Genomic DNA, 22,769 nt, shown 5'->3' on the forward strand with positions numbered 1-22,769 from the left:
GCTCCCTGTATACAGAGATACATGATAAGATCCTGTCTGCAGCCACCACTAGGGGGAGCTCCCTGTATACAGAGATACATGATAAGATTCTGTCTGCAGCCACCACTAGGGGGAGCTCCCTGTATACAGAGATACATGATAAGATCCTGTCTGCAGCCACCACTAGGGGGGAGCTCCCTGTATACAGACATACATGATAAGATCCTGTCTGCAGCCACCACTAGGGGGGAGCTCCCTGTATACAGACATACATGATGAGATCCTGTCTGCAGCCACCACTAGGGGGAGATCCTTGTATACAGAGATACATGATAAGATCCTGTCTGCAGCCACCACTAGAGGGAGCTCCCTGTATACAGAGATACATGATAAGATCATGTTTGCAGCCACCACTAGGGGGAGCTCCCTGTATACAGAGATACATGATAAGATTCTGTCTGCGGTCACCACTAGGAGGAGCTCCGTGTATACAGAGATACATGATAAGATTCTGTCTGCAGCCACCACTAGGGGGAGCTCCCTGTATACAGAGATACATGATAAGATCCTGTCTGCAGCCACCACTAGGGGGAGCTCCCTGTATACAGAGATACATGATAAGATCCTGTCTGCAGCCACCACTAGGGGGAGCTCCCTGTATACAGAGATACATGATAAGATGCTGTCTGCAGCCACCACTAGGGGGAGCTCCCTGTATACAGAGATACATGATAAGATCCTGTCTGCAGCCACCACTAGGGGGAGCTCCCTGTATACAGAGATACATGATCAGATTCTGTCTGCAGCCACCACTAGGGGGAGCTCCCTGTATACAGAGATACATGATAAGATGCTGTCTGCAGCCACCACTAGGGGGAGCTCCCTGTATACAGAGATACATGATAAGATCCTGTCTGCAGCCACCACTAGGGGGAGCTCCCTGTATACAGATATACATGATGAGATCCTGTCTGCAGCCACCACTAGAGGGAGCTCCTGTCACGCGGTCTCTGTATACTGGAGGTAGGGAGCCTAAGCTGACCCTAAGCTGGGGCCCTGACTAATCCCTCAACCTGGAGGTACTGTTAAAGGTACAGAGGTCCAGGCCGCCAGCGTAACCCCTACCTCCTGAGGATCCCTGCACCTAAGTAATCTAGTCCTGAGAAGGACCCCGATCACAACAAAAGAGGACAAGTAATAATATGCCCACACACAGTACTTAGACGAACGAGACAGTACAAGGGAAAAACCAAAACCACCTTGCATACAAAAACTACACAACTACAACAGAGGGAACTCCAACGGGAAAGGAGATAAATGATAAAGCGAGGAAGGGAAAAAACACTCCAAATACACTTATCTCAGAAACTCCAAATACAACGATCCGCTCTGTAAGTCTGTGTGAAATGCTTTCACCGACACTTCCCAAACAGACCAGCAGGCATATGAAGGAGTCTCATTACAGCAACATTGATTGCAGCTGGGCGAGGCTGGACCTCGTCTAGCACAGAGAGAGAGAGAGAATTAACTCCCTCACTGCCGAAAACACCAAGCACCAAAAAGTCAGCTGCGAGAAGTCAGGCTGTGTAATCGTGACGATCTTCGTGGCGACACACCCGTGACAGTACCCCCCCTTCTACGAGGGGCCTCCGGACCCTCAGGGCCAGGTTTATCCGGGTGAGTCGTGTGGAAGGCCCGAACTAATCGGTCTGCGTTAATATCCGACGCAGGAACCCACATACTCTCCTCAGGACCATACCCTTTCCAATGAACCAGGTACTGAAGGGACCGGCGATTAAAACGTGAATCGATGACCCTTGATACCTGGAACTCCAAGTTACCATTGACCACCACTGGAGGGGGAGGTAAAGGTGACGGTACCACCGGCGCCACATACCTCTTAAGCAACGATCTGTGGAACACGTTGTGAATTTTAAACGTAGGGGGGAGGTCAAGACGGAATGCCACCGGATTAATAATAGAACTGATTCTGTACGGCCCGATGAACCTGGGACCCAGTTTCCAGGAGGGAACCTTAAGTTTAATATTCCTGGTAGACAACCATACCCGATCGTTCACACTTAGGTCCGGACCAGACACTCTCCTCCTATCAGCCATACGTTTGTATCGGTTCCCCATAGTATTCAGATTCTTCAGCACCCCTCTCCATACTGAAGCGAGTGATGAGGAAAATCGTTCCTCCTCAGGAACCCCCGAAGAGCCCCCCCTACTGAAAGTACAAAACTGGGGGTGAAAACCATATGCCCCAAAAAACGGGGACTTACCAGTGGACTCGCTCCGCCTATTATTAAGAGCAAACTCTGCCAGAGGTAACAAAGAAGCCCAGTCCTCCTGGTTCTCTGACACAAAACACCGGAGATATGTCTCCAAGCTCTGGTTCATACGTTCCGTCTGACCATTGGTCTGAGGGTGAAAAGCCGATGAAAATGACAAATGCATCCCCCGCCGTGCACAAAACGCCTTCCAGAACTTGGACACAAACTGAGACCCCCGATCAGACACCACATCGGAGGGTACCCCGTGAAGCCTCACAATCTCCCCAATGAACACCTGCGCAAGAGTTTTAGCATTAGGGAGAGCCGGAAGAGCGATAAAATGTGCCATCTTGCTGAACCTGTCCACTACAACGAGTATGACCGTTTTACCCGAAGACGGAGGGAGGTCCGTAATAAAGTCCATAGACAGATGAGTCCAAGGACGCTCCGGGATCTTCAAAGGTAAGAGGGCCCCAGACGGACGGGTATGTGAGGTCTTAGAGCGCGCACAAACCCCACAGGACGCGACAAAAGTTACCACCTCCTTATGTAAGTTAGGCCACCAAAACCGACGCGAGAGGAGATCCACAGTTGCTTTACTCCCCGGGTGTCCTGCCAAAACTGAGTTATGGTGTGCCTCGATCACCTTTTGTCGCAACTGATCTGGAACAAACAGTCTCCCCGGAGGTCCAACAGGGGCGTCCCCCTGAGCCTCCAATACCTCCTCCTCCAGCTCAGAGCATACTGCCGAAACCACCACCCCCTCCTGAAGGATAGGAATCGGGTCGTCCGTATTCCCGGCCCCAGGGAAACTACGAGACAAGGCATCCGCCTTTACATTTTTTGACCCAGGACGATATGTAACGACAAAATTAAACCTGGTAAAAAACAATGACCACCTAGCTTGTCTGGGATTCAGACGTTTCGCGGACTCCAGATATAGCAGGTTCTTGTGATCGGTGATGACGGTGACCGGATGGACTGCCCCCTCCAAAAAATGGCGCCACTCCTCAAAAGCTAACTTAATGGCCAAGAGTTCCCTATTGCCGACATCGTAATTCCTCTCAGCGGACGACAATTTTTTAGAGAAAAAGGCGCACGGATGCCACTTACCAGGGGACGAACCTTGTGACAATACTGCTCCCACCCCTACCTCGGAAGCGTCTACCTCTACAATGAATGGCTGTGACGCATCAGGTTGAATGAGTATGGGTGCCGAGGCAAAACATTTTTTCAAGGAGGAGAATGCTTGACAAGCCTTGTCAGACCACCTAGAAAAATCCGTCCCCTTTTTAGTCATGTCTGTGAGAGGCTTAACCATGGACGAGAAATTACGAATGAACTTCCGGTAATAATTAGCAAACCCCAGGAAACGTTGTAGTGCCTTAAGATTCTCTGGCCGATCCCACTCAAGAACTGCCCGCACTTTCCCAGGGTCCATACGAAAACCGGACGCTGAAACCAGGAAGCCTAAAAACTGGAGTTCCTGTACGGCGAACACACACTTTTCCCATTTGGCATACAGTTTATTATCCCGCAAGATCTGTAACACCTGCCTAATGTGCTCCTGATGAGACACCAGATCCGGCGAGTAAATTAAGATATCATCCAGATATATGACAACAAACTGTCACACCAGGCGGCGAAAAATGTCATTAACAAAGTGTTGGAACACCGCCGGGGCATTAGTCAGACCGAATGGCATGACAAGGTTCTCATAATGCCCCTCCGGAGTGTTAAACGCCGTCTTCCACTCATCCCCCTCCTTCATCCTAATCAGATTGTACGCCCCCCTGAGATCCAACTTAGAGAACCATTTGGCGCCCACGATCTGATTAAAGAGATCGGGAATAAGTGGGAGTGGATACGGATCTCGGACCGTAATCCGATTAAGTTCACGGAAATCCAGGCAAGGGCGTAGGCCTCCATCTTTCTTCTTAACAAAGAAGAACCCCGCAGCCACCGGTGAAGATGAAGGTCTAATATGCCCCTTAGCCAGACTTTCTGAAATATAATCCTTCATGGCCTGCCTCTCAGGACCAGAAAGGTTATACAACCTAGCTTTAGGTAACTTGGCCTCAGGGAGCAGTTTTACAGAACAGTCATACTCGCGATGAGGTAGTTCCTGACACCCTTTCTCCGAGAATACATCCTCAAAGTCTGCCAGAAATGGAGGTAAGACCCAAGGAGTAACCGCACCGATGACCGTGTTCATGCAGTTTATATTACAGAATTTACTCCATTGGCTTATCTCTCTGGTTTGCCAATTAATAACCGGGTTATGCTTAGTTAACCAAGGAAGGCCCAACACTATAGGAGCGGGAAGACCCTCCAACACGTAGCAAGACAACAGTTCTTTATGTATCGCCCCCACTTGAAGTTTTACGTCATGCACAGCTTGCAAAAAACTTCCCTGACTGAGAGGCCTGGCATCGATCGAGAATATGGGGATGGGTTTAGCCAACTCACTCAATCGCATACCTTGAACCCGGGCAAACCGAGCATCAACCAGATTAGCCCCGGCCCCACTATCCAGAAGAACAGATATCCTCTCAGTTCTCGTACCCACCACCACCTCCGCCGGTACGAGAAACTGAGACGAACCTAGGGACGAAATACCTACTCCCAGATTGCTGTCCACCACACAACCTGGGATCAACAGTTTTCCGACGACTCTTCACTCTGCAAGGGACGGGATGGACACCCCCCAATAAAATGTCCCTTTCTCCCGCAGAAGAAACACCTTCCTGTCTTATGGCGCACCACCGGTCCCCTCCCCCGAAAAGATGTCCCTCCTAATTGCATAGGCTCCTCTGGACTGACCAGGGGAACCACCATATGAGGGGACCTTGTAGGAGGTGGAGTCATCACAGGGGGTCGAGTTATCCCGCACCTCTCCCGAAGCCGTCTGTCAACGCGAATAGCCAGGGCCATAGCGGCTTCCAGTGACGCGGGAGAGTCATACTGTGCCAACACATCCTGTAATTTGTCGGATAAACCTTGACAAAACTGGCTCCTAAGAGCCGGGTCATTCCACTGGGTGTCCGTGGCCCACCTACGGAACTCCGAACAGAATTCCTCCGCCGGACGATCTCCCTGCTGGATCGTACGTAACTTAGACTCAGCAAGGGAGATCCGATCTGGGTCATCATATACGAGTCCCAGAGCAGCGAAAAACCTATCCACTGACTGGAGAGCCGGGGAGCCCGGGGGAAGAGAGAACGCCCAAGATTGTGGGTCCCCTTGTAGGAGCGAGATGACAATTCCCACCCTTTGTTCTTCACTCCCCGATGACCGAGGCCGCAGCCGAAAGTACAATTTGCATGCCTCCCGGAAAACAAAAAACTTGTCCCGCCCCCCAGTGAACCTGTCAGGGAGAGCTACTTTAGGTTCCGGTCCGGCTTGCTCCAGAGGATGCAAAACCTTGGACCTAACGTCCGCCAGCTCCATGGACAAACTCTGCAACTGCCGAGCTAGACCGGCTACTGGATCCATGGTAGCTGGAGAAAAACTAAGTGGGTCGGTGAAAATGTCACGCGGTCTCTGTATACTGGAGGTAGGGAGCCTAAGCTGACCCTAAGCTGGGCCCTGACTAATCCCTCAACCTGGAGGTACTGTTAAAGGTACAGAGGTCCAGGCCGCCAGCGTAACCCCTACCTCCTGAGGATCCCTGCACCTAAGTAATCTAGTCCTGAGAAGGACCCCGATCACAACAAAAGAGGACAAGTAATAATATGCCCACACACAGTACTTAGACGAACGAGACAGTACAAGGGAAAAACCAAAACCACCTTGCATACAAAAACTACACAACTACAACAGAGGGAACTCCAACGGGAAAGGAGATAAATGATAAAGCGAGGAAGGGAAAAAACACTCCAAATACACTTATCTCAGAAACTCCAAATACAACGATCCGCTCTGTAAGTCTGTGTGAAATGCTTTCACCGACACTTCCCAAACAGACCAGCAGGCATATGAAGGAGTCTCATTACAGCAACATTGATTGCAGCTGGGCGAGGCTGGACCTCGTCTAGCACAGAGAGAGAGAGAGAATTAACTCCCTCACTGCCGAAAACACCAAGCACCAAAAAGTCAGCTGCGAGAAGTCAGGCTGTGTAATCGTGACGATCTTCGTGGCGACACACCCGTGACAGCTCCCTATATACAGAGATACAAGATAAGATTCTGTCTGCAGCCACCACTAGGGGGAGCTCCCTGTATACAGAGATACATGATAAGATCCTGTCTGCAGCCACCACTAGGGGGAGCTCCCTGTATACAGAGATACATGATAAGATTCTGTCTGCAGCCACCACTAGGGGGAGCTCCCTGTATACAGAGATACATGATAAGATCCTGTCTGCAGCCACCACTAGGGGGGAACTCCCTGTATACAGACATACATGATGAGATCCTGTCTGCAGCCACCACTAGGGGGAGATCCTTGTATACAGAGATACATGATAAGATCCTGTCTGCAGCCACCACTGGGGTGGCTCCCTGCATGCAGAGGTACATGATAAGATCCTGTCTGCAGCCACCACTAGGGGGAGCTCCCTGTATACAGAGATACATGATAAGATTCTGTCTGCAGCCACCACTAGGGGGAGATCCTTGTATACAGAGATACATGATAAGATCCTGTCTGCAGCCACCACTAGAGGGAGCTCCCTGTATACAGAGATACATGATAAGATCATGTTTGCAGCCACCACTAGGGGGAGCTCCCTGTATACAGAGATACATGATAAGATTCTGTCTGCGGTCACCACTAGGGGGAGCTCCGTGTATACAGAGATACATGATAAGATTCTGTCTGCAGCCACCACTAGGGGGAGCTCCCTGTATACAGAGATACATGATAAGATTCTGTCTGCAGCCACCACTAGGGGGAGCTCCCTGTATACAGAGATACATGATAAGATCCTGTCTGCAGCCACCACTAGGGGGAGCTCCCTGTATACAGAGATACATGATAAGATCCTGTCTGCAGCCACCACTAGGGGGAGCTCCCTGTATACAGAGATACATGATAAGATTCTGTCTGCGGTCACCACTAGGGGGAGCCCCCTGTATACATAGATACATGATGCGATTCTGTCTGTAGCCACCACTAGGGGGAGCTCCCTGTATACAGAGATACATGATAAGATTCTGTCTGCAGCCACCACTAGGGGGAGCTCCCTGTATACAGAGATACATGATAAGATTCTGTCTGCAGCCACCACTAGGGGGAGCTCCCTGTATACAGAGATACATGATAAGATCCTGTCTGCAGCCACCACTAGGGGGAGCTCCCTGTATACAGAGATACATGATAAGATTCTGTCTGCAGCCACCACTAGGGGGAGCTCCCTGTATACAGAGATACATGATAAGATCCTGTCTGCAGCCACCACTAGGGGGAGCTCCCTGTATACAGAGATACATGATAAGATTCTGTCTGCAGCCACCACTAGGGGGAGCTCCCTGTATACAGAGATACATGATAAGATCCTGTCTGCAGCCACCACTAGGGGGGAGCTCCCTGTATACAGACATACATGATGAGATCCTGTCTGCAGCCACCACTAGGGGGAGATCCTTGTATACAGAGATACATGATAAGATCCTGTCTGCAGCCACCACTGGGGTGGCTCCCTGCATGCAGAGGTACATGATAAGATCCTGTCTGCAGCCACCACTAGGGGGAGCTCCCTGTATACAGAGATACATGATAAGATTCTGTCTGCAGCCACCACTAGGGGGAGATCCTTGTATACAGAGATACATGATAAGATCCTGTCTGCAGCCACCACTAGAGGGAGCTCCCTGTATACAGAGATACATGATAAGATCATGTTTGCAGCCACCACTAGGGGGAGCTCCCTGTATACAGAGATACATGATAAGATTCTGTCTGCGGTCACCACTAGGGGGAGCTCCGTGTATACAGAGATACATGATAAGATTCTGTCTGCAGCCACCACTAGGGGGAGCTCCCTGTATACAGAGATACATGATAAGATCCTGTCTGCAGCCACCACTAGGGGGGAGCTCCCTGTATACAGACATACATGATGAGATCCTGTCTGCAGCCACCACTAGGGGGAGCTCCCTGTATACAGACATACATGATAAGATCCTGTCTGCAGCCACCACTAGGGGGGAGCTCCCTGTATACAGACATACATGATAAGATTCTGTCTGCAGCCACCACTAGGGGGAGCTCCCTGTATACAGAGATACATGATAAGATCCTGTCTGCAGCCACCACTAGGGGGAGCTCCCTGTATACAGAGATACATGATAAGATCCTGTCTGCAGCCACCACTAGGGGGAGCTCCCTGTATACGGAGATACATGATAAGATTCTGTCTGCGGTCACCACTAGGGGGAGCCCCCTGTATACATAGATACATGATGCGATTCTGTCTGTAGCCACCACTAGGGGGAGCTCCCTGTATACAGAGATACATGATAAGATTCTGTCTGCAGCCACCACTAGGGGGAGCTCCCTGTATACAGAGATACATGATAAGATCCTGTCTGCAGTCACCACTAGGGGGAGCTCCCTGTATACAGAGATACATGATGCGATTCTGTCACCAATGTTGTTCAGTCTGTGGTGATGTTTTCTAGGACCACAGAATGTCACAGTCGGATCTTTACATTCATCATCTCTGTTGGTACGATGGCAGCCCCCCGCCAGCTCCGTGGAGCCCATTAGATGGTACGTTGTTCAGTGGACGTCTGATTCTTGTGACGGAAAACACAGAAAAGTGTCATGGAAGAAAACTGGAAAGGAGCAAAGAAACTTTACAATACAAGGTAAACTCCACAGAACAACAGGGGGGATTACTGCAGCGTCATCAGGTGTGTACAGGGCCAGAATATAATATGGACTGAAGGAGCAAATGCTGGCAGATCCTGCTCCACTGTGGTGTAGATTTGTCAGCACTATATGGCAGTATTATGTGGGGGTATTGCGGATTTCTTATGTGCTCAGCTCTCAGGGGGAACAATCCCCTAAGTTGATGTAACATGGTCAGGTGGACATTTAGAATATATGGGGTCACCCGATCACTTCTCACTATGCAGTGAGGGACAGATTTGGGATTCTTCTTCTTCTTCCGCTGATCCATGTTTCATCCTCACGTTTTACGCTCATTGATTTATATGCGCCTTGTATTGTAGAGGACGTCGCTCCAGGACAGCGTATCGGTATTTCCCTATACGCAGTATACAGCACTGGGGTCCGCAGAGCCGGGACCCTCTATGGGCGCAGTCAAGAATTAGGTGGGTCCAGTATGAATGTGATCTTCCGCTATACTGCGCCTCCATCTGCTCCTCACTATGACGCTATACAGCCTCTGGATCTCCATCTATTCATCACTGTCAATGTATATGGCGGTTTTATGTGGGAATAACATGGCAGCATTATTTAGGATCTAAAGGATTATTATTTGGACGCTGCATCTTAGTAGAACACTATGGACTCGATTCATCGTTGACGTTTTTTTTTCTCCTAAACTTTTCAAAATTTTGAAGTTATTTTTTTGCAACTTTTCAAAGAAATTCAGCAGCGTGGAGGAGGGAGACTGAGGAGCTGTCAGAGTGGGTGCGCGGAGATGGAGTGTAAACTTTCAAAAATCATTATGCAGCCATTCTAACATAGAATTTTCTACGCAAGTATACCAGCCTCATCAGGTTTAAGAGATCTATGTAATGAGGTTTGCAGTTTTGATAGTGAAATCTGACGATAGGCCGGCTTTATGGTTTTTCAAATGATCTATGCAAGAAAATATTCTTATCTCACCTGAAGTATTCTGATCGTATCAGACACAGTATACAGTCACACGGCTGAAGCTATTGGAGGGACTTATAATTAGAAAGGAGCGCAATAACCAACCAGCACCACAGCTACAAAAATGTTATATATTCATTGAAATTATGTTTCCATGATAGTATCGCCTTCATTTATAATAAAACTAACATAACTGTACCATAATCTCCTACAGAACCCAAGACAGGTCCCAGTTCTATCAAAATAATCAGCCCCTCGTCGAAAGCAAGAATTATTGAATGGTCTGAGATTGCACAATGTGACAGACGAGGACTCATCACTGGGTATACACTGCATATAAAACAGTTCCCAAATGAAACAAATTTCATTCATGGTAAGTAATTCGTTTGATAGGTTCATACAATTGTAGGTGCATTCTGCAACTTCAGCACTAGATGGCAGTGTCTGCAATCTCAGCAATCTGGAATGTGTGGCTATTAGAGATGAGCGGATCAGGCCAAACTCAAATTTGTCTGTTCTCGCATTTTTTTCCCGGGAAATTCGATATGCAGAAAAGTTATGTAATGTCACTGCCTCTATCCAGACCATAATAAATGCAATATGTAAAAAAATAAAATCCTTATAAATCCTTATACTCACTTCTCACCGCTCCAGGTATCACAATGGTTTTTACACATTTACTTCTCTTTATAGAAGTCCCTGAATCGACAAGACATTTACTGTTTGATAAATTTAACCCGGACAAGCAGTATTCTGTGTGTATTTCTGCTTCCACGAGGGCTGGAAAAGGACCCGAGCACTGCACTAACTTCCATCAAGGTAGGAACATTGGGGCAATACTGACAAGTCACTGATTGGTTGCAGAAATTTCTGTGACTGTTTCTTTCATGTGAACAGGGCTTGTAGAAATCCATGGAAAACATTATTTCAGATTTTAAAGGGTCTGACCGCTTTCAGAAAACTTTGCTCTATAAGCTGCTGTGCTTTAAAAAAATAAGTGTGTATTTCTCACCATCCCCGGGTCCAACACTGGATCTCCATTGCTGCCCTGGTCTAGGCTGTTTGAGCTCAGCGGCCTGTGCCATCTAATCTACATGAGCTCAGCGATAGGCTGCAGCGCTGTCACCATGGCGTGAGCGCTGCAGACAAATAACACAAACCATGGCAGCAGTTTTAACCCCTTTACGACATCCACATCCGCCATAAAGGTACAGTAGATGTGTACACTAACTATAGAGCTGAGTCCGCTCCACGCCTGTGTTATAAAGCAAGCACCTGAGGCTAATAGCTGGGATCGGCGCAGTCTCTAATCGTAGCAGTTTAACCCCTTAGATGCAGCTGTCAATCGAGACCACAGCATTTAAACAGTTTGGAGGTGGGGTGAATTAAATAAAATCAAACATTTGATTTAATGCGACTGATACCAATTAAAACCACAGGTTAGACCGCAAAGACAAAAAAAAGTGCCTTCATACAGGTTCATTGACTGAAAAATAAAAAAAATATATAAAAAAATGGAAATATTTTAAAAATTCAAGCATAAAAATTAAAAGATAGCTTTGTCGTAAGGGGTTAAGTAGATTCCAAATTTTGTACTGATTAACTTTTTAAATATATCTTTTTAGGGTTCAAAGTTCACTACAAACCCCCTTTTCATAAAGTTGTTGTTGCTCGTAGAAACCACTAGAGGGAGCCCTCATAGATTTATAAATCTCCCATTTGCACTGTAAAACACCATTAATTCTTAGCTCCCCCTAGTGGTGACTGCCAGCAGAAAAAAAATTAGAAAGCTGAGAACTGAAAAGGCAACTTGTAGACCTTCCTTCATTTATTATTGATACAAGTGGAACCAATATACTTTAGAAGTTTTGTTATCTGCTTTGAACTGTTGCATGACTATGATGTACCTCTACCTTATATTATGGCAATAGCAACTTAATACCAATTCTGTTTTTTTAGACAACGATTTTACCAGCTATGTGGGCCTCCTGGTGGGAATGGCTTGTGGAGTGATGGTTTTGGCTACAATCATTTTGACTTTATCTGGAATGCAGGAAAGGTATATAACCTGTACACTCCCCCACTCACATATTGCAGCACATTGACCACAAATATGCAAAATGTATGCAACAGCGATCAAAGAATGGGGCAAGAGGAGTGTTCCAGACAGGATGCTGAAACTTTTGCACATGTATATTTTCTGACTGCCATATAAACAGATGAGGAAAGCATGCATGCATTACCAGTGTTTAGCCAGCAGAGGGAGACAGTGCATCCAGTCACTGACTACATGCACTAATGAATTCCTAGAATAAGTGGTTTAGCAGGGTGACGCCATGGAGGTTTCACACTGACGTCAATAGAAAGTACAGCATGTGGGAGATGGGTTAACACAGCAAAACTGACCCGACGTCAGCAAAAAGAAAAAAAGGCAAGATACAGGCTGCTGGAAATGACATCTCTAATATAAAGCTTTATTTCTTTTGGTGATTTACCCAATACTTTTTCTTTTTAACTTGGCCCAGTGTGGACAAAAACACAATACTCACTGATTAGCTGCAGCGGTCATATACCACCTCCACTGGTTAAGGAAGCAAGGAGACCTCCAGGGGACCTGGGTATGGCTATAGCAGAGCGGCAGCGGATCAGTGGGTGACTTTTTCTTTATTGAGATTATTCTGGGCCATATGTTCTTTCTTTCTTTTTTTTTTATATAGTGGCACAACCTTTGGTAACAATCATTTTGCACTCACTTTAAACTATATATTCCAGGTTTAAAAATAAATATTTTTTTTGTTGTATAATGAAAATGTCTGCAGTTTTCCAATGTTCTCTTCTGTATCAATTCCTCGTGGTTTTCAAGATCTCAGTGATTTACAGGACGCTTTACCAATTCACTTGTACTTCTTAAAGATCAGATTCTTCTACATTTAATTCAGTTGTCTGTAAGCCGGTGGATGGTGATGAGCTGCTATGATGTCTCCCATACACAGCACACACAGAGATGGGGTATTCCTGCTCTCCTGTCTGTATGCAGCACATAATCAGAAGCAGCAGCAGCATGGAGGCCATTATACAGCAGTACTGAGCAGTGTAGCTGTGAATCCAGCACTGGGGTGAGATAATACACTTACTAGAAAGCAGCAGCATGGAGGACGTTATACAGCAGTACTGAGCAGTGTAGCTGTGAATCCAGCACTGGGGTGAGATAATACACTTACTAGAAAGCAGCAGCATGGAGGACATTATACATCAGTACTAAGCATTGAATCCAACATTGGGCTGAGCTAAAATACTTAGTAAAAAGAAACAGCATGGAGGATATTATACAGTGGTACTGAGTAGTGTAGCTGTGAATCCAGTTCTGGAGTGAAATAAACACTCACTATAAATCTGCAGCACCTGTGTGTTTCTCTCTACCTCTATTTCAGCTCTTTCGTCTTCCTTCCCATAGACTTAAATAGATACGCAGTAATCTGATTCCTCAGTGATTTTGCAATCCATCTTGTATTGAGCAGGACACATTTTAGCTGTTTTTTTAGAGCATATTTCTCTAGATATTACAAAGTTTTTTGACTGCAGTTTATTGGTTGATACTACAATGACCATTTATTACGGGCAGTATATTGGAAAATGTTATGACTTGTCATTGTACAAGAAAAAATCCCCAAAAACTGGATACCCCTTCTATTGAACGCAGCTCTATATGCAATGATGTGCTTCTGATTATTAATAGCAGCAGAGCTGCAGTGTAAAGCATGGAGGAGTAACAGAATGGCAGAATATTAGTGTACGTCTGCTGTAACTTGAAATAAAATATAACTCCAGGCATCCAGTCATGAAACCTAAAGTGAGCTGAACCAGCAGAACTGCAGTGTAAAGCATGGAGGAGAAGAGAAGAGGAGTAGCTTGATCTGATGAAAGTTCAGTGGAGCTCAGATTTTCTTTATAGAAAGCCTGTGACTTATATTGTAGATGTAAGTCCATCACTGCACTTCTGCTGTTACTAGAAATTAAAGTAGAACTCCAGACATTTGATTTTTTGAAACAATGATAATATTGTCTTGCTTGATACATTCATTATCAGATGGTTTTCAACATAAGACATTTTTCTTTATTTTAGGGTAAAAAAAGTCTTGACCAAATTGTTACCTGAGTGCCTCCATAAGGAATACCCCGATGTGAGGAAGAGTTCAGCTGTGAAGTCTCTGCAGGTGAATACTCTGTATAGAAGACCGTGATGTCATGTAAAGCCCCCCATTCAGTCCTGGTGACAGCAGCCATTGTTCAATGAACTTCAGTCAGCCCCATTCACATGCAGCAGCTCCATGTACAGCGGGTGGGGGCGCTACTGTACAGGGTAAAATGTGAGGGGCACACGGAGCTAAATACTTCTTAGGATCAATATGGGTCCTAAAGGTCAAACCCCCACTGATCATAAAGTAAAGGCATATATTAGCAATATGCTCAGGGGCGTATATAGGAATCATGGGGCCCCATAGCAGAAGTTCTAATTGTGGCCCCCCTCCCCCCCCCCCAAAAAAAAAAATTAAATAAATAATTGTCGGGGTCACAGAAGAGCAGATCTTACAACTTTCCAGCCTTTACATAGTAATTTTCCTCCTGCTGAAGTCCTAGATTCCTCTTAAAGTGCCCCCCAAACACAGTATGATACCCCCATGGTGCATTCCTCCACATCAGCCTCCACATGCACAGTATGATGACCCAACTGTACCCCACCTCAACTCCCAAAGCAAAGTATGGTTACCCCAACACAGTATGATCCCCCAACTGTGACCCCAACACAGCCCTCCATGCACATTACTGGGTTTACATACAGTATAATGGCCCGCACTAGCCCTCCAAACAGTATAATGGGCCTGCATACAGTATAATGGACTGCAAACAGTATGAAGGACTCCACACAAACCTTTACACTGTATAATTGCTTGCATACAGTATAATGGACACCCACATATTATAATGGCCCCATAAAGCCTTCCATATAGTATAACTAGCTGTACTACCCGGCTTCGCCCGGGTTAATAACTGCTGTTAGCAAAATAGAATGTGTTAACAAAAATGTATTCTCCACACAAAAACCACAAAACAAATAGATAGAAATGTAATTATTAAAAGGCAAAAACTAAGCTAATAGAAACATTTCACAACATGTATTTCAACACCAGAGATATTCCACACAGATTTAACTACATTGGCCAAGTAATGTGAAGTAATCTTCTACTCCTTATTCGAGAGCCTTTTGATAAACGACATTCTTAGTTCTTCCTTCAGGTGCAAACACGAACAGATTTTTGGCTGTTCCAACTCTTTTCTGTTGTCTGCAAGCCTCGCTTCCCTCTCCTCAGAAAGTTCATTGGCTCTTGAGGAAGCAGCTCTTGTTTTCTTGTCTGCAAGCCTCGCTTCCCTGTCCTCAGAAAGTTCATTGGCCCTTGAGGAAGCAGCTCTTGTTTTCTTGTCTGCAAGCGTCGCTTCCCTCTGCTCAGAAAGTTCATTGGCTCTTGAGGAAGCAGCTGCTGTTCTCATGTGTGTCAGCCTTGTTTCTCGGTCTTCACATTTTTCATTGGCCCGTAATGCAGCTTTTCTTTTCGTATCAGCTGACATTCGTGCCATGAAATTCCTTTTCTTATGAGGCATTATTGTGGTAAAAATAGTCTGTAACTGGCAGTTTCTATATCCTCTCACATAGAAATAATGTGACTGACATCAGCCTTTCCACCAACACACCCTAACTGACATCTTATTACCTTACACAAGCTTTGTTATACTGAGAATGTCCTTTGTTGCCTATATTAACCAATCACAGCTCAGATTAATTAACTGTAGCAAAATAGAAGCTGAGCTGTGATTGGTTGTTATTGGCAGCCTGATAAATCTTTGTGAGATGCGTTTTGTGTGTGCTGAGGGTGGTATATGTGTTCAAGCACGTGGTGGTGTGTGGCGCATTTTATGTGTGTGTTCATATCCCCGTGTGTGGTGAGTATGAGTATCCCATGTCGGGGCCCCACCTTAGCAGCTGTACGGTATATACTCTTTGGTGCCATCGCTCTCATTCTTTAATTCTCCCTTGTTCACATGTGGCAGCTGTCAATTTACCTCCAACACTTTTCCTTTCACTTTTTCCCTATTATGTAGATAGGGGCAAAATTGTTTGGTGAATTGGAACGCGCGGGGTTAAAATTTTGCCTCACAACATAGCCTATGACGCTCTCGGGGTCCAGACGTGTGGCTGTGCAAAATTTTGTGGCTGTAGCTGCGCCGGTGCAGATGCCAATCCCGGACATACACACACACACACACACACACACACACACACACACACACACACACACACACACACACACACACACACTCAGCTTTATATATTAGATGTACCCCCCCATAATCCTCCATATAGTATAATGCACTCCCCCTGGTCCTCCATAGAATATAATGCACTCCCCATGGTCCTCTATACAAGTATAATGCACCCCCATGGTCCCCCAACAGTATAATGCACCCCATGGTCCTCCATACAGGATAATGCACCCCCCATGATCCTCCACATCATTATGCACCCCCATGGTCCACCATACAGCATAACACACTCCCCATGGTCCTCCACACAGTATAATGCTCCCCATGGTCCTCCACACAGTATAATGCACCCCCATGGTCCTCCACACAGTATAATGCTCCCCATGGTCCTCCACACAGTATAATGCACCCCCATGGTCCTCCATACAGCATAATTCACTCCCCATGGTTCTCCATATAGCAAAATGCACCCCCATGGTCCTCCATACAGCAAAATGCACCCCCCATGGTCCTCCATACAATATAATGCACCCCCATGGTCCTCCATACAGCATAATGAACACCATGGTCCTCCACGCAGTATAATGCACCCCCATGGTTCTCTACACAATATAATGCAGCCCCATGGTTCTCCACACAGTATAATACACCCCCTATGGTTCTCCACACAGTATAATGCACCCCTCATACTGTATTATAGCCACTGGTCACTGATTTAAAAAAATACAGTACTCACCTCTCCTGGTTCCAGCCGATGCTCCAGTCCCCTCAGCATAATGCACCCCCCATGGTCCTCCATACAGGATAATGCACCCCCATGGTCCTCCATACAGCATTATGCACCCCCATGGTCCTCCATACAATATAATGCACCCCCATGGTCCACCATACAGCATAACGCACTCCCCATGGTCCTCCACACAGTATAATGCACCCCATGGTCCTCCACGCAGTATAATGCACCCCCATGGTCCTCCATACAGCATAATGCACCCTCATGGTCCTCCATACAGCATAATGCACCCCTCATGGTCCTCCACACAGTATAATGCACTCCCCATGGTTCTCCATATAGCAAAATGCACCCCCATGGTCCTCCATACAGCAAAATGCACCCCCCATCGTCCTCCATACAATATAATGCACCCCCATGGTCCTCCATACAGTATAATGCACACCATGGTCCTCCATGCAGTATAATGCAGCCCCATGGTTCTCCACTCAGTATAATACACCCCCTATGGTTCTCCACACAGTATAATGCACCCCTCATACTGTATTATGGCCACCGGTCACTGATTTAAAAAAATAAATACAGTACTCGCCTCTCCTGGTTCCAGCCGATGCTCCTGTCCCCTTAGCGTGCGGTGTGAGGCCAGGCTGTAGAGACACATAAACCTCTCATCCAGCCTACATTACTGGAAGAAACACACAGACCTCACATCCAGCCTATATTACTGGGAGAGACACACAAACCTCTCATCCAGCCTATATTACTGATAGAGACACACAAACCTCTCATCCATCCTACATTACTGGCTGGATGTGAGCTCTGTGTGTTTCTCCCAGTAATATAGGAGTAATATAGGTTGGATGTGAGCTCCGTGTGTCTCTCCAGATAAATTTAAGCTGGATGTGAGGTATTTGTCTATCCCAGTAATATAGCCTGGATGTAAGCTCTGTGTCTATCCCAGTAATATAGACTGGATGTGAGGTTTTTGTGTCCTCCCAGTAATATAGGCTGGATGTGAGCTCTGTGTGTTTCTCCCAGTAATATGGGCTGGAAATAAGATCTGGGTGTCTCTCCCTGTAATACAGCCTGGATGTTAGCAGTGTGTGTTTCTTCCAGTAATATAGCCTGACTGTGAGCTCTGTGTGACTCTCCCAGTAATATAGGCTGGATGTAAGTGGTGTGTTTCTCCCTGTAATATAGGCTGGATGTGAGCTGTGTGTATCTCTGCCAATAATAAAGGGTGGATGTGAGCTGTGTGTTTCTCCCTGTAATATAGGCTGGATGTGAGGTCTGTGTGACTCTCCCAGTAATATAGGCTGGATGTGAGCTGTGTGTTTCTCCCTGTAATATAGGCTGGATGAGAGCTGTGTGTTCCATCCCAGTATTATAGAGGTCTGTGTCATCTTAGTAATATAAGATGGATCTAAACTCTGTGTGTATCCAGAATACTGCCATTCTTACTAGCTCTTATATCAGCATAGCATCTACCCTGCACTTATTTCCTCTCCATGAGCTTTCTTTCTTGTCTGCAGCCTGTTTTATCTGCCCTCCCGGAGACTGTGGATACTTTCTCCCCTCTCCACTGCAGGTATTTGTACAACCCCCTCCCTTCTGCTATCTCTATCACTGAAAGTAGGGAGAGGAGAGCTAGTAGAGCCATCAGAACTGACCAGGAGATGTTATGAATCGGTAACATTTTTGTAAAGCTCCCAGATAGATAAATGAGTTACAGATTTTCTGCAGCAGAAAATTGGTATAAATTTTTTTTTAATGAAAGTTAGAAAGTCGCTTAATTTTGCATTTAGGCAGCAAATAAAAAAAAACACTGTCCAGTGGTGTAAATGGCCTTTAATACCAGGTGTCAGGTTGGTTGTATAATGTGTATTCATCTATTACATACCCAACTAAACCGCTGATCTTCTCCTTTAGCAGGAAAGCAAAGAGAGTTTGATCCCTCCACATAGTCTGCTACCCTCGGACCCGGATATTGTGGAGATCGAAGAAATGCCAGTTGTACTGACATGTCGCCCAATCCCGTCAGCGAATCCTGCCCAAGAAACCAACAATATCAATGATGTGGAGGAGTCGCCCCTTATCCCAACCGCTGAAATTGAGGTTCCTGAACACACATTGGGGTATAGACCACAGATTACTAATGTCACTTGCCAACGGCGAGGATCCTACTGCGGTCCGGCTCACATGCTGGAACGACAGAGCTCCTTCCTGGAATCGGGAAGCCCGGGGGTCCAAAGCAACGATACGCCCCTACTGAACATTGCAGATGATATTTTTAAGGGGCTGAACCTAACGGTCACAATGGATATCAATCTGCATGATGACGCTCTGCAGTCAATGTCCAATCCTACACTGCAAAGCCTATGGGAGAACCAGACGTTCATAGATAAATTATTAATGTCGGATGTTCCCAGTGATCAGGAGATCTGTCCTCCAAGTCTTCCTGAGGAATTCGATAATACAAAGTTCTATTTTCCTCAAATTTTTACCAGCGGATTATAACTGTGTGTAAAGGCTGAACCTCACCGCGGACTGGATCACTTAGTTTGGTCGATCTCTGACTCAAGATCCTAAAAGGATTTTTAACTGTGGCTGCTGAATGTGATGGAAGTCTGGACAGAAGGGGCGCTAGAACTTTGGCAATAAGGGTCACATTTGTATAATAAAAGTTTTTTCACAGTTGAAAATTGGATAAATTAAAAAAAAAGGGAAAAACCTTGGTGATCTGCGGTTCCAAATGTTTAGATTGGCTTCTGATAGAGAAAATTAATTCAACATGATCATCGATGAGGGGTCTTCAGAATTCATAACTCCCCCAAAGGCACATATACATCTGTAGGTCACCTTCCAAGTTACGGAGTAATATTGCCCCTAATGTTGCTTTTTAACCAGGTTGATTTCCCTTTTAGAACCCCACAAAGATGAAAAACTGTAGGGAATGTCATAAAACATTCTCCAAAAATAAATTTTGAGGACCGAATCAAATCAGGTTAAAAATGACATTTTCACGCAGAGATAAAAACGAGTCGCCAGACCCTCCGGATGCTCCGCACTGCACCTCCGATGTGTTAATGAGCATCCGATTATTTGCAGGAAGCCAAACAACAGCAATTGTAAATATGCAAGTGAAAACGAATGTTTTGTGGTCGCGCCGCGCCGGAATGGGAACAGAATGCTTCATGGGTTCTATAGAAATGTCTTAATTTAGTGACTTCTTTTGGGCAGCACAGGAAGGAAGCGGTTTACCGTACGATGAGATGTAAATGCTGAAACCATCCAGCATCGGGCCATGCAGTAGTCGTGTCATTCAGTAAGTGCAGTGACTACAGCGCCGGATCCGTGCAGAGCAAAACTGCAAGAGCAGCTGATGATCTACCGACCAAACCGCCAGCAGTTAGAAGAACTGTGCAGCCAATTACTAGAAATGTCCCCAGTGTCCCGGAGAGGGACCCAGCCGGGAAATCCCATCTTAAAAAAACGCAGCAAAACCGGATACCTGCGTTTTTGCTGCTTTTTTGCACTTACCCATTGCTTTCTATGGGTGAAAAAAATGCTGCAAAAACGCTGAAAGGAGTGACATGCTGCAGTTTTCAAAAACACAGCAGATTTCCAATTCAGTCAGTAAAAAAACCAACGTGTGTGCATGAGATTTCTGAAATCTCATAGCTTTTGCTGGTGCTGTAAGACTAGGCTTTTAATTTGCATAAAAAACCGCAATGTGTGAGCACAGCCTAATCCTTGCAGGCCGCGTTATCCAGATAGTCGATAATATCACTCTCGGATATCTTAAACAAAGTATGTGCCCCCTTCACATCCACCTCCAGGAGCTTTCCTCACCTCCCATCCTACATCCATAGACATTAATTCTACAGGATTTCTACAAGATTTTGGAGATGTTTGTGGGGATTTTTTCCCCTTCATCCAGAAGAGCATTCGTGGGGTCAGACCCTGATGTTGGGGGGTCCGGGCTCACAATCTCCATTATAGGATAGGGCTGAGGTCCGGGGTCTGTCATGTTCTCCCCTTCATGTCTGTATGGACCTTGTGCACATTCATGGGGAGCAGAAAAGGGCGAAGCCCAAGCTGTTCCCACAAAGCTGAAGCTACAATTGTCCACAATGTCTTGTGTTGAAGATGAAGATTTCCCATCACTGGAGCTGAGGGTCCGCGGCCGCCCCCTGATAACAGCCCAGATCATTATCCCCCTCCACCATCTGTACAGGGGGCACAATGCAGTCAGGGGGGGACGTCCTCCTGAAATCACCAAACCCAGACTCCTCCATCAGACGCAGATAGAGAAGAGCGATCCGTCACTGCACAGAACACGTCTCCTCCAGACTCCAGTGGTGGCGGCTTTACTCCACTCCATCAGACGCTCGGCATTGTGCTTGGTGATGTACGGCTGCATGCAGCTGCTCGGCCATGAAGCTCTCGGCAGGGGGCACAGTGTTTGTGCTGATGTTAATACCAGAGGAGATCTGCACCCTGTAGTTATGGGGTCAGCAGAGTGTTGGTGACTTTTCTACCCTCGGCTCCTTAGCACTCGGCCCCCCGCACTGTATTGTTACGGGGTCTCCACTTCGTGGCTGAGTTGCTGTGGTTCCTTCCACTTCTCAGTAATATCACTTACAGGTGATGGGGGAAGATCCAGGAGGAAGAAATGTCATGAACGGACTTGTTACCCCGGTGGCTCCTATTACAGGACCGCGCTGGTGTCAGTGAGCTCTGCATCACCGGCCGTTCTGTCACATGGAAGAAAAGGCAGACGGCAGGGCGGGGGGGGGGGGGGGGCATATGTTAAACACTGGGGGGATGATGGGGCAGGAGGTTATACACTGGGGGGATGATGGGGCAGGAGGTTATACACTGGGGGGGTGATGGGGCAGGAGGTTATACACTGGGGAGGTGATGGGGCAGGAGGTTATACACTGGGGGGGTGATGGGGCAGGAGGTTATACACTGGGGGGGTGATGGGGCAGGAGGTTATACACTGGGGGGGTGATGGGGCAGGAGGTTATACACTGGGGGGGTGATGGGGCAGGAGGTTATACACTGGGATGGGGGCTGGATGTTGTACACCGAGTGGGTGACAGGACTGAAGGAAAAACTGGAATTGAATACTTTCCTTCCTATTGCATTTGATTACGCCTATGAGCTTCCCGCTGCAGAACGTTTTGTTGCCGTTGTGTCCAGGACTCTTCTCTCTGAGCTGCAGACGTTTCTCTGTCCTGGATGTTACAATGGATCAATCTGAGATGCATACACTTTAGTTCACAGATTACTTAGACATGATACAATTGTAGAAAACCTTCAGCTCCAGTATTATTCCTGAGCAGATTCTATTTATAAATCTTTAAAATTAAGTTAAGTTAGAACAAATTGCATCTGGATGTGAAATCCACGTAAAAGCAGAAGTTTTTATTTCACGTTTTCATATTTTATGGTGATGTACAATACAAAGTTATATTGTGGTACCGTGTAAGCCAGAAAAATCTATGTAAATACTTTTATGCCCAAAAATGACAAAAGTATTCTCGGAGTTATACCTTTATTGACCAACCAGAAAAAAAAAATATATGCAATCTTTCAGAGCACAGAGGCTCCGTCTTCAGGCAATATTACAAATGAATTCATAAGACAATAGGCACAAGATTTAAGA

The 22,769-nt window shown here is 46.3% G+C and overlaps 1 protein-coding gene across 6 annotated transcripts in view; it reads left to right on the forward strand.

The window, feature by feature from the left end:
- IL23R (interleukin 23 receptor) overlaps positions 1-20,338 on the forward strand; it is a 72,509-nt gene extending 52,171 nt beyond the window's left edge. For 3 of the 6 annotated variants that reach the window (XM_073642666.1, XM_073642667.1, XM_073642669.1), the window contains 7 exons: positions 8,880-9,068; positions 9,435-9,536; positions 10,259-10,417; positions 10,738-10,863; positions 12,004-12,103; positions 14,168-14,258; positions 19,025-20,336. In XM_073642666.1, the coding sequence (XP_073498767.1) occupies positions 8,880-9,068; positions 9,435-9,536; positions 10,259-10,417; positions 10,738-10,863; positions 12,004-12,103; positions 14,168-14,258; positions 19,025-19,612 (1,355 nt within the window). In that variant the 3' untranslated portion in view covers positions 19,613-20,336. Of the gene's footprint in view, positions 1-8,879; positions 9,069-9,434; positions 9,537-10,258; positions 10,418-10,737; positions 10,864-12,003; positions 12,104-14,167; positions 14,259-19,024 lie in introns of all 6 variants that reach the window. The other 3 variants (XM_073642670.1, XM_073642671.1, XM_073642668.1) reach the window with 2 other exon arrangements.
- The last annotated feature ends 2,431 nt before the right edge of the window (positions 20,339-22,769 follow it).

Source organism: Phyllobates terribilis, unplaced genomic scaffold, assembly GCF_046119375.1.
Source record: "Phyllobates terribilis strain yellow unplaced genomic scaffold, ASM4611937v1 Scaffold_8__6_contigs__length_399053987, whole genome shotgun sequence".
Classification (NCBI taxonomy): Eukaryota; Metazoa; Chordata; class Amphibia; order Anura; family Dendrobatidae; genus Phyllobates; species Phyllobates terribilis.